The sequence below is a fragment of the Mobula hypostoma genome, chromosome 7, assembly GCF_963921235.1.
Source record: "Mobula hypostoma chromosome 7, sMobHyp1.1, whole genome shotgun sequence".
Taxonomy (NCBI): Eukaryota; Metazoa; Chordata; class Chondrichthyes; order Myliobatiformes; family Myliobatidae; genus Mobula; species Mobula hypostoma.
Window position 1 is genome coordinate 115,360,978 of NC_086103.1, and position 13,245 is coordinate 115,374,222.

Below are 13,245 nucleotides of genomic sequence, written 5' to 3' on the forward strand. Positions count from 1 at the left end.
TGGATGCTACCTTTTTGAGGCATCGCCTTTTGAAGATGTCCTCGATTCTGGGGAAGTGAGTGCTCATGATGGAGCTGGCTGAGTTTGCAACTTCCTGCAGCTTTTTCCAGTTCTGTGCAGAGGCCCCTCCATACCAGATGGTGATGCAACCATCTAGAATGCTCTCTAAAGTGCGTCTGTAAAACATTACTGGAGTCTTTGGAGACATACAAATCCCCTCAAACACTTAATGAAATGTAGTTCCTGCCATGCCTTCTGTATAATTGCATCAATATGTTGGGTCCAGGGTACATCTTCAGAGATGTTGACACCGAGGAACTTGAAGCTGCTCACCCTTCCCTTCCTGAAGTCCACAATCAATTTCTTAATGTTAAGTGCAAGGTTGTTGTCTCAACACCACTCAACCAGCTGATCTGTCTCACTACTGTACGCCTCCTTATCACCATTTGAAATTCTGCCAACCATAGTTGTGTCATCAGCAAATTTATAGCTGCAATTTGAGCTGTGCCTAGCCACACAATCATGGTTACATGTTACACATTCATTAAATTTAATTCCATTACTTTTCTCTTGTCATCTGAAATTTCTCTTCTGTCTTTTACGATTCTCAGTAAACCACCGCTGCTTTATCAAAAACGAGAAAATCTGCAGATGGTGGAAATCCCAATAACGTACACAAATGCTGGAGGAACTCGGGAGGCTTGGCAGCATCTACGGAAAAAAGTCAAAGGGTCTTGGCCCAAAATGTTGACTGCCTTTTTTCCATCGATGCTGCCTGGCCTGCTGAGTTCCTCCAGCATCTTGCGTGTGTGTTGCTGCTTTGTCAAAGTTTTTAAGACTCTTGCTTTTATCTCCTTATAATAATAATAATAATAATAATAATAAGTACTTTATTGATCACATGTGGGAAATTCTTTTGTTACAGCAGCAACATTTAAAAACACACCTAGCAGTGTGCAGACTTAACTAATAATAACATAGAGGATAATAATATACACAATAATGTAACAACGTACACTAATGTGCAATAATACTGTATGAAATAATAAAGCGGAGACTATTATACTATGATGTGTGTTCTCCTGTCGCTCAGAGATAAATTGTTCTATATGCTTATTGCATTTGGTAGGAAACATTTTCTGTAATAATCCTGGTGACAGCGGAGCTGAATGAACCTGTTTGAAAAGGTTATTCAGTAGGTCATGCAGAGGCTGTGCCAGATTGTCCATAATGGATAACAGTTTGTTTAGTGACCTCCTCTCCAACACTAATTCAAAGTAGTCCAGATTGTAGCCAAGGACAGATCCAGCCTGATTGATGAGTTAGTATTTTTGTATCACCAGCACCGATGCTGCTCCCCCAACATAAAGCAGCAAATAAAACTGCACTCACTGCAGCAGACTGGTAAAAGATCTCCAACATTCTGCTGCACATGTTGAAGGAACTCAGTTTCCTTAGAAAATAGTCTGCTCATCCCCCTTTTGTAAACAGCCTTGGTGTTAGTTTTCCAGTTAAGTCAAGCTGAACACCCAAGTATTGGTACTCCTCCATTATCGCAACCTCTTCTCCCGGAATGTATACAGGGCTCATCACAGTCCTCTTCCTTTTAAAATCAATCATCATCTCCCTGGTTTTGGCCATATTCAGGAGCAGGTGATTCCTCCCACACCACTCCACAAACTTGTCCACCAGTGCTCTCTACTGTGACTCCTGCCCATCTCTCATACAGTCAACCACTGCAGAGTCATCAGAGAACTTCTGCAAGTGGCAAGACTCAGTTGTACTGAGTTATGTGGTTTGGTGTTGAATTTTGTAGCTTGTGCTTTAATGGATCCTTTACTTAAATGCTTGTTGTAATTATGTTTTTGTGCATGCAAAAAATAAATCAATTGCTTGGCCAAGTCTGCTATATTCATAGTTAGTTGCTGAGTTTGTGATGAAAAACGTTACAACATTTTCATTATCCATTAAAATTAATTACTTGGGATGAAAACTGATTGGAAATTTCCAGTTTAAGATGACGCTGGTGAAACACAGTAATGACTTGCAGGCAGCAAACAAAACTACTAACTACTTTATTAATCACGCCTTTTCTGGCAAATGATCACTGCAATCAATAGTCTATAACTTCCTTTTCAGAGCTGAGCTTTTGAACCACCTATACAACCTGGCATTTTTGTTGTATGAACTGAAGTCTCGAAGGTGCAGGATGTTGTGTGTGTGTGTGTGTATGCACGCGCTAATTTGAGGCGGTGGGGTCTGGGCCCCAAGAGTGGAGTAGAAGCCAATGTTTGGCCATTCATGGAACGGAGTTGGAGGCAATTCGAAGTGGCAGAACCAAGGCAAGACAGAGTTAAGTCAGCAGGGCCTGGCCCGAGAGCAAGGAATAAGCTGATTGACTGCGTTAAGTGCCGGGCCAGATTGGAAAGGTCGAGGACGGGCCAAATCGAGGCAGTGGGTCCCAGACCCAGGAGCGTATGGAAGCAGCTGGGCCTGGGTCTGAGAACAAGGAACAACCCGCTGTTTGACCGATTTAAGCGCCAGGCCAGATTGAAAAGGTAAGGGTGTTGGGGCCGGAGGCAAAATACAGGCTTGTGAGGTTTCCTCGTCTCTGTGCTGAAATAAGGCTGTGGCCTACAACTAGCTAGCTCCTGGATCGGCTGTGGACTCATTTTTGTGAACTTCAGTTCTGAATGTTATTTGCTTACTTTTACTGTTTGCACAATTTGGTTTTTTTTGCTGCACAGTGGGTCCTTTTTAAATGGGTTCTATTGGGTTGCTTTGTTTTGTGGCTGCCTGTAAGGAGACAAATCTTAAGGTTGTATATAGTATATATACTTTATTAAAAAATGTACGTTGAATTTTGAAATTTAGGCCCTGTTAGGAACATAGAACATAGTACAGTATAGTAAGGCCCTTTGGTACACAGCACAGATGTTGTGCCGAATCAGTTTAAGTGAAGCGCACTTGATTTACTTAAAGATTTGTTGCCTAAATTCATGTGATTTCTTGGGGGATGGGGGAAAGCCAAGTAAATTTATAAATATTGTCAAAGAAAACAAATTTGCCAATGGAAGTACATTGCACTATTTTTATTCATTCCTTTCTGAATACAGGAGCCTATTCATCAGCGTTACAAGGAGCTTTTAGCAAAGAGAACAGAGCTTCAGAAAAAAGTAGAAGAATTACAGCGAGAAGTTTCTAACAGATCTGCTTCCTCATCGGAGAAAGCGGGCTCACCATCACGTTCAGTTACACCAGAGCAGACTGCTGTTTGAAACTTGAATACATTAAAGAATATATCAATAGGTGAGGGTAATATATACAAAGATCTTCTGATGCTTTAAGAAAAAAATATTCATACATTCAACCAAGGATATATAAGCAGGATTACTTTAACTTATAAATATATCTTTTAATAGGAACAATAATTGCTATTTGAAACAAATATTTCAAATGTTGCAAGCAGATAGACTATGAAATAGTTTGTTTTTTTGGAAGCAAGTATTATTTTGTTGCACTGATAAGTATTAACTACCATTGTTCTCTTTAATTCTAAGATTATCATTTAAACTTAGTGTGTTCATATGTTTTAGATCTGTTTGCTTTCTGTAGTTTGACACTACAATTCCCAACTGTTCCATACTGGGTTTCTTGCCTCCCTCTCTTTTAACAAGAGGGATAATAAAACGAATGATAATTCAACATACATAGTAGGTAAGAAACATGTTTAAGTATATGTGTGGTAAAATATGTATGGAAAAACTATTATAAGGGGAAAAAATGACTTCTAAACTGTGCAGGTATGTTGACTGTGACCAGAAATGGTAATTTACCCACTGTGTGCTGTGTAGACTTTAAAAAATATATTAGTTTTATATCTCAAATTGCCATTTTGGTATTGCAAAAATATTGCTACCATTGTTGTATTGTAACACAGTTCACATTTGCACTGGATTGATCAGTACAACTAAAAGTACTGAAAATCAGTAATGTATTTTTCTATCTGAAATATGTTGTATATTAAAATGTGACAGCCAAGTTTCAGTTGACCAAACCAACTGTCCCGATGGCAAGGCACATAAGAAATGCAGCTAGTGCCACCTTTTTTTTGTGTGTGTAAACTACCAGCTTTCTTGAATCCTTTCTTTAATCTTGCATTATGCATGTACTTCAATAGAGCATTTTTTAATGCACAAAAAATTATTTTGTTAAATTGTATTCTTATTTATATATATATATATATATATAAGCTTTAGAAATTAGTTACATGTTAGTAAAATGTCTAGTATTTTTTAAAGAAATTGGGAAATGTATCAAAAACGTGAAATTTGTAGTGTAGGCTCAATCGTTAAACCAAACCTGAATTTCAGGATTATGTTACTGGGGTGTAAGTAACCAGATTACTGCAGTGTGTAGAGGTATTTCAGGAATTACTGATTATCAATTTAGAAAGCTAAATTCTGATGAATCTTCTGTATGTATCTATCCTAGTTTAAGAAAACCAATTTATGATTTATTACATTGAAAAAGATTCAGTCCATTTTGGGGCTGAAAACTACACTAAATGACTTTCTTCAGGCATTTAGTTTTCAGGTTAAATTCTTGCTACGTTTTGCCTGATTAGCAATTTCACATTTTAGGTCCAAGATTTGTCAAGGGTGTTAATCTAAAGTTAGCATATTCCAGATAATACTATCATATAGTCTGCTAACGTCGGTCTATTGCAAACCTTACTACTAGGGTCATAAAAGGTTACTGATTATTGCAAATTCAACAGCACCAAAGCATCAGCAGTTTATCTCCTTTTAAGGAAAAGTAATTGGATTTTAGAATTTTAGCTTTTATGTGTCAAATTTAATAGATCTAATCTGAATTTGATCTGGTTAAGCTTACTAATGTGAGTACAAGAATTTCTGTTGCTTTAATCTAAATTGCACAGAAAATATGTATATGTAAGTAAAAATATTTACTTCCTTAGAATCTTTCTTAAGCAGGAGAGCGTGGCTGCAGGTTTGAGGATGCAGGATGTTTTAATAAATTACATGTGGATAAAATCATTTAATCCACATCATTCCCTGAATGACAACAAAGAGCAATAGAAAAGAAGTGAAAGAAATAAATTTGGGACTCCAAAGTGCAGGCTTTATTTTGCATTTTATTGATACTAAAGCATCTATATAATTGCAAAAATATCCATTTTATTTTTATCATATCAGAATTTAGGACATTAAATTACCTTTCAAAGTAGGCCAAAATAACATTCTAATTGTGCAAATATTTTGATAATTTTCGAAAAAAAGGACTGGTTTTGGCTAATTGATGTTCTTTGCGTAAATATTCTGGGAGGATATTTAAATGACTGATGATCATATGTTGCCAGAAATTGATTTGACTGTCTGAAGGTAGTTGGACTGAGAGGACAATTTCAAATTTAAGCTAGAAATCTATTATAATCAGGGCAAGCCACTTAAAACTAAACATCATCAGATCAATTGAAAGTATTTTTCTTTCACTTATCTCTGTAAATTTTTTTCTCAGAATGCGTTAAATTTAGTCTATCAAGTAAATTATTGGCCATTTTTTGGTATTAGAGTTGTGCTAGCAAGAACAATATGGGGCTGTAAATAATTTAAAAGTACCTAAATTACCTAAATGTGTACTACTAGGTACAATATTATTTACGGAAACAAAATTTGAAGCATCTCAGCTTCATTTCATTTTCTAAAGTAAGATTGAGCTGAACTCTGAAAACCTGTAATCATTTTTTCCCAGAAAATGGTTGGTTTGACATCTGGCTCACCTGGTTGTTTCTTGCACAGTCATTAAACTTATCTAGGTCCATCTTCCAGTGCTTCCTTTAAATTCACCAGAGGGCCTGTTCCTGTTCCCCCCTTTAAACATGGCTCACTGAAGAATTATTATACTACAGCATAACAAAAATAGTCATTGTAGTAGTAATAGGAATAATATATAATAGTATGGAAAATCTGCAAATCAGGCACCTCCAAAGTTGTAGAAGTGAGGGATTATCAGAATTTTACTAAAATAATACAAGACCATCCAAGTATACTTCAAAAACAGAGTTGGGGAAAGAGAAGAATACCAAATACTGGTATTGAGTTTGATTTGTTATTGAAGACAGTTGGGTCGGGATTTCCAAACAGGAACACTGTAGGTTTGAATACTATATATAGTGAGCATGTTTTTGTTTTATAAAGTCTCCTACCTGAAAGTCAGTCTAATTGGCTCCCTAATGTGCAGAATGCTCCAAGGATAATACAGTTTATGAGCAAATATTTTTCCTGGTGTTTAAATTGCATATTGCCACAGAAGGGAGGTACATTGTGGGATGGTTCAAAGGCAAGTAAATGACAGGTAGAAGCAATTTTTGTTATATGAACAGTAAATAGCAGCCCTTGCCTCCTTTGGCAGCTTGGTTTCCTGAGCACCTTGCAAGTAAATGTATTTGTCGTTAACAAAATCTGTAGCCTATGTAGCAAAGTGAGCACCCACCTCTGAGTGTAGGCAGGGTATCCACTTATCTTAACTGAAACTTTGCATGTGTGTTAAAAACAAAAGAAGCCAAATTCAAGACTTGGATTTAAATAATTTTACACTTTAATACAATTCTTTTCAGTTTTAAAATTACTTAAATTTGTGCAGTTGCAAACAGAAAACTCGCAACCGCATGGAAAGGTGGCCAAGTCCTGTTCCCTGAGATGTACAGCTTAAGATGTTTATCGACAGACTGCAATTCATTCTTGTTACTTCCTTTATTCTGGATTAATTTGACTATTAATGATGAAACAAATCAAACTCATCTGTCTGTAGTTTTAGGTTCCACAAATTACTACCAGTTTGTACATAAGACTTCTCCTTTTGGTTGAATTCTATACAATAGTTAAATATATGTAAGACAGAAGTAAACAAAACTAGAATTGTTAAAATGTTCTATTAAATCCTGAAAGGAATGCATTTTGATGCAATTTATTAGACAGTTCTAATTGGCAAGATTTACCATTTTTTGATGTTTGTCTGAATGATCTTTTGCCATATCCCTGATCTATGTTGAATTTTCTGATTTGAATAAGCAGGAGCAATGAAGAGACGTTAAGGAAAGATAATTAGGTTAGAGTATGAACTCCCATGTTATTCTCTAGTAATCTTTGCTTGAAGTAAACACACATTTTAGAGAGGAGTAAGAGTACATTTGATGTGATTATTTTCCATTTCAACTGACTTACTGACACAAATGAATGCCAGTCTGCTGTGCAAGTTTTTATTTATTCAATTTTCAGGATCCGAATGCTGCTGGCAAGACTAGCATTTATGAGACATTCCTAAGTGTCCTTCAGAAGGTTGTGCAAGGACATTAAGAGTCAACTCCTTTAGTTGGCTGTGAAGTATCAGCAAGATCATGTCAGGATAATGGGTCTTCTCCCCTTTTAATATTAATTTAACTTCCACAGTTGTATTAGTGGATTTAAATATTTTGTCCCTGTCTGATTAATAATCTCATAATTGGTCTGTCACTCAAGTTTGCAATTCCTTAAATACACAAAACTGTCTTTCTTTAGATGAAACTTTTAAAGAGGTTTATTTGAAATGTAAGAATAGGAAGGATAGAGGTTTGCAAAAAAAAAAAGCATGCTGTGATTGATCAATAAAAATATTTCAGGGAAGTGATTTTGCCACTTGCCCAAAATCACTGCAGAAGAACAGTGCTAGTTAGAAAAGCTTTCTTAGTGACCCACCTTGTGATTATTGGACATAAGTGACATCTTGTGTCCTTGTCAACCCTCTACATAATATGGTGTGTAAAGTGTGATATATTAAAATTCTCTAGGTAATCACCTACATTTATGCAAGTATATAGAAACCAACATTTCAGCTATGCAAATATTAAGATTTTTAATTTTGTATCTCTAACACAAAGTACAGCAACATTTCATAACTTCCTTGAATGTGCAGATTAGTTTAAAAATAACATTGCTTCATCCCTTATCACAGCTTTTATTCCACAGTATTTCTTCTTTGGTGCAGGCTTAAGTTGAAGTTCATTATTTTGTACAATGGATACTTTAAAAGTAAATTCAAATGAAAAATATGTTTTTTATACAAGCAACAATGTAATACAAAGCCCACTCATTGTCTTCAGTTGTTGAATGTTTACAAAAATGTTATAATTTCTATGGATATATTGTTGATTTTCTTAAAATTGTACTACAGCTGAATCCAAATGGGCACAACTGTTCTGAGATCATAGAGGGCAATCCAGCTTGTCTACTAAACCCTCTGGAAATCTGCAATCATCTGGTCAACCATGTCTTAAGTAATTTTTTGCTTCTGTCTTGGAAATGAGGTGCTTCCTACTTGTTTTTGCCATTTGTACTAATCTGTATTGGTTTAAGCATCGTTTAACAACTCAGGATAAATCTCCATATTCCATAAGAATGCTAAATAGCAAATTCTCAAAGTAAGCATTGGGGAAAAAAAGTTTATGCCATTTTTATGATGGTTTTCAGTTTGGTTAAAAATTTAGATACGTCTAGTTTATTGCCGGTAACAATTAAAATTACTCTGCTGTATTCCCAGCTGGAAGCTGTAAAAACAATATGCACTATTGGTAGAAGCAAGTTATATGAATTATAGAAGCAGAAATTACCCTTAAAGTGCACTGTATTTTTAAACCATATTCTTCCAGCTGCTACTATACTATCCTAATAAAGACTTGTGTGAGGCAGAAAATATTGCTGTCATTTATTATAACACTCTCCACAAAGCCCTATTTGGTGAGCTTAGAGCAATTCTAACAAAAACTGCAGGAAGTATTCAGCTGTGTATGTAGCCCCTGGTTATGTCTTTTATCATTGTCCCACTGTACAATCATAATGAAAGAGTTGCCTCCATCAGATTTACATTTAGACCCAACCAGCTTTAAATTAACATTTTCTCCAAGTAGTTTTGCTGTCTTCTGTTGTTTCAAAAATGTAATTGATTTCTGGCTATTAAGGGAATAAAAGAGATCCAGGGATAGGGCTAGAAAATGGCTTTGAGGAAGATCAGCCATTAGCTTACTGAATGAAATAGGCTGTAAGGGCTAAATGTGTTCATATAAAAGACCATTGCCACTAAAGAAAATACTTAATATGAGACTTAAGCTGGCTATTCAATAATCACAAACCAAGCTCACTAATGGATTATGGAGTTGTTCAAAATGCAAGATTTAAATACCTAGTGTGTTGTTTTCTTCTAGTTCACGTTTGACATACGTTCAGATTTGAAATTTAAAAAACCCCCTTTTATTTCACATTTGATCACAAGATTACACTTCCAAGTAAAATCATTTACACTTAGCAATTTCATATCCTTATTTCCAGAGATGACAAAATGTCCTGTACTTGAGTGACATTCCATTTCCCACTTAATGTAAATACAGTTTAACCATTCTTATAGATGTGCAAAGAAAAGAATAAATGAAGACTCAAACCTATCCAAAAGATTTCATTCAGGTGGGTGCTCAAATGTAGTCTAAAACATTAGTACAATACAACTTCAACACAAGATATAAGAGAAGCATTATATAAGCTTGAATATGGAAATTTAGCTACTAAACTAAACTAATGTTTTAGTAACCAAGTAATCTTGTATGTTGAAAAATTCCTTTGGGCTCAGCCACCATCTTAATGACAGATGGGTAAATGATACAATCCATACAAGCCAAAGAAATATTAAAATCAGGACAATCATGATACTTATCGCCATTTAGTACAAATCCCATGAAATTATGGCATGTATTGCATGATACTATATACTTAAGAAACAAACCGCCTGCTGAAAGCAAAACAAGAATAAAATCCCATTTGGTGAATTTAATGCAGACACTACAAATAGTTCAAAAGACAAGTCACAATAAGCACAGTTAGAAAGAGCTCTCTAAAAAGGTGCAGCAAAATACTTTTTAAAAACTCACCACCCACTTTTTCAAATTATTTAACTATTGTATAATGAATGGAAAAATGTAGAACACATTAGGTCCTAATGAGATTAATTTGCTAGATACACTGCTTCATGTGTGCAAAGCCCTCAAGAAGAATTGAAGGATTTTCCCACACTTAAAAAGAGGTCCAGCATAAACAAAATTCCATCTAGTCTTAAGAGTTCAAAATAGATGAAATTAGTTGTTCCAATCATACCTAAAGCAAACAAAAAATTTAGGTTTAATTAATAGAAATATCTTCAAGTTAATAAAGTGCTGCAAGCACACAGGTTTTGTATAAGTAGTTAACAGCCACCCATCAAAACGTGCAAGAATGTAAAATAGACTTAAATAGTTGTGGAGGAGATAACTTGTTGAACAGCAACATCAAAAATATAAAAATATTAACATGGTCTATTAAATTTTAAAAACCAGATCAACAACTCTGCATATTTTATATACAGAAAATTATCTGCAATTGTATACTTAACAAAATACAAAAAAAATGCACTGTCACTTTAAATGAGCTTATCTTCTGAATACATTATTTGGATAGGCTTCCCTGAGTACATCAACCTGCAGATAAATTAAGTTCAGTTGCAGTTTAAAATTTAAAAGCATTGCTGAACTTTGGTCCATATTAATTGTCATCAAACTTTGCTTAAATATGAAGGGCAGTATTTATAGGAGAAAATAATTTTAAGCTGCAAGTGACCAATTTGAGTCTTTGATTCATTTTTCAACTTCCCAAATAAGTGACATACATGAAACTGTACACCTGCAACTTGGAAGAGCACATGTGCAAAAGATACAACACTGAAATTACAAGGCATCATTGCAGAAATGCACTGGTCCACTCAACCAGAATCAAGTTTGTTCTGATAAAAGTGTATGGTCTTGAAATTTTGCATTCAAAAGACATAATAACTTAGTCTTATTGCGAAGAGTAGAATTAAATAATTAAAATTCTTACAGCCCAAAAGTTATTAACTTCAAAAAGAATTTCATTGGCTGTAAAGATGACCAAGTTGGCGTAAACATAGTATGAAATTCACAACACTTAGTGAACTTTATGACTTCAGTAACCCCAATTTACATCATCTTTTCGGAGGGTAGTTTGTAAAGTCTGCATATCCCTTAACAAGCAAAGGTTGCCCTTTGTTTTATTCCCTGGTCGTACTTTAATAGTGGAAGCATCTTTTCCTTTAGTTGTTACAGTTGTTGTAACTTGCACTTCATTTACACCACGTGTTTTTCTCTGACTTGTCATTCCTCTAGCAGAATGCTTTTTCCTCATTGTGTCCTGGAATTTTTTGAGCTAAAAGAGTAAAATAGACTTTGAATCAAAGAAGAAAAGGAGCAAGGATTCAGCAAATATTATTAATTTATTATTTAATTTTTGATATGACAAGCATCATCCTGGTTCAGTGGTAGTAATCCTGCCCCAAGGTAACAGGTTGTGGAGTGAAGTTCTATTCCAGAGTTACCACAAGGTGTTCCAGATAGAATCTCCAGTGTAACAAGAGTGTTGGACTATTAGTGATGCTTTCAGATAAGACTTTAAACTCATGTTCTGTCTATAGCATCAGACATAAGCACACTAGTATTTGAAAAATATCCTCAAAAATTGGCTGTTCTATTTTCTGCATTCCAATAGTTACCAAAGTTCAAGTACATAGATAATATCTTTGGGATGAGGCAAAAGTCCAAGTAAAATATCAGTGATTTTGAATTTGATCAGGCACTGTTAATATAAACCAGAAATAATAGCATTCCACATCATGACAGGCTTGACTAAATAACACTCCTGGTCACAATGGCATTAAATGTTAAACCTTAAAGTGTTAATAATGATTAAGTGATAAAATATAAACTATGATGTGAATTCAACGAGAAATAATAGCAGAAGACTATACAAGCCTGAGTCCGCTTCACTATTCAATGAAGTCATATAACCATATAACAATTACAGCACGGAAACAAGCCATCTCGGCCCTTCTAGTCCATGCCGAACTCTTACTTTCACCTAGTCCCACTGACCTTCACTCAGCCCATAACCCTCCATTCCTTTCCTGTCCATGTAGCTATCCAATTTTACTTTAAATGACAACATCAAACCTGCCTCAACCACTTCTGCTGGAAGCTCGTTCCACACAGCTACCACTCTCTGAGTAAAGAAGTTCCCCCTCATGTTACCCCTAAACTTTTGTCCTTTAACTCTCAACTCATGTCCTCTTGTTTGAATCTCCCCCACTCTCAATGGAAAAAGCCTATCCATGTCAACTCTATCTATCCCCCTCATAATTTTAAATACCTCAATCAAGTCCCCCCCTCAACCTTCTACGCTCCAAAGAATAAAGACCCAACTTGTTCAACCTTTCTCTGTAACTTAAGTGATGAAACCCAGGTAACATTCTAGTAAATCTTCTCTGTACTCTCTCTATTTTCTTGACATCTTTCCTATAATTCGGTGACCAAAACTATACACCATACTCCAAATTTGGCCTCACCAATGCCTTGTGCAATTTCAACATTACATCCCAACTCCTATACTCAATGCTCTGATTTATAAAGGCCAGCATACCAAAAGCTTTTCTGAAAGTCCTTTCTGATCATGGCCTCAGTTCCATTTCCCTTATTGTTCTCAACTCCCTTAATTGATTCCCTTTATCTAATACAAGATACTAGTGTTTAAGCATTTTATTCTGCTGCAAAGACAAATCTTTGAAATATATGGGGTACAAAAAAACTTGATTTTGTTGTTGGGGAGAAAAATACCAACCAATGACTAATTTTGTGTTTTGAAAGTCCTACTGACATATCAAGGAGATAGTTTAACCTCATATTTCCAGTCTTTACTCAAGCCTTTGTGTGCAATTTCCATCTACAACAAAATGTGCTCTTTATTTCTTCTTCCTCCTAATTTTTCAGCCTCAGCAAGCAGCCTTTAAACATCATTCGGCAACTCTTCATTATAATATAGGTATTCTATTCCCTCTTGTTTTTAAAAAGTTACTGTGAATGATAACCAAATGAAGCTTGGGAATTTTTCTCTGCACCAACATATTGGAGCATTTACTTTTAAGTGGGGCCCTTTCATACACGGTACAAAGTTGAGATAGATCAATTTTTTTTTTTAAATTGCCTTATTGAAGAACATAAAAAATACTTAAAAGCTCAACTCATTTAAACAGTGCAGAAACTCAGAACCACATGAATTTCCAAGCTATTAAGGGGTAAAGATGATGTGGAACTTGAGACTC

General features: G+C 35.2%; 2 protein-coding genes across 8 annotated transcripts in view; one reads left to right on the forward strand and one right to left on the reverse strand.

Annotated features, from left to right (window-relative positions):
* Nucleotides 1-8,365, forward strand: part of mtmr2 (myotubularin related protein 2) — a 129,463-nt gene extending 121,098 nt beyond the window's left edge. For 2 of the 5 annotated variants that reach the window (XM_063053822.1, XM_063053825.1), the window contains one exon: nt 3,117-4,323. In XM_063053822.1, the coding sequence (XP_062909892.1) occupies nt 3,117-3,278 (162 nt within the window). In that variant the 3' untranslated portion in view covers nt 3,279-4,323. Of the gene's footprint in view, nt 1-3,116; nt 4,324-8,232 lie in introns of those variants that run through there. The other 3 variants (XM_063053820.1, XM_063053821.1, XM_063053824.1) reach the window with 3 other exon arrangements.
* A 2,692-nt stretch (nt 8,366-11,057) lies between these two features.
* The window catches only part of LOC134349469 (centrosomal protein of 57 kDa-like), a 30,527-nt gene continuing 28,339 nt past the window's right edge, over nt 11,058-13,245 (reverse strand). For all 3 annotated transcript variants that reach the window (XM_063053826.1, XM_063053828.1, XM_063053827.1), the window contains one exon: nt 11,058-11,300. In XM_063053826.1, the coding sequence (XP_062909896.1) occupies nt 11,061-11,300 (240 nt within the window). In that variant the 3' untranslated portion in view covers nt 11,058-11,060. The remainder of the gene's footprint in view (nt 11,301-13,245) is intronic.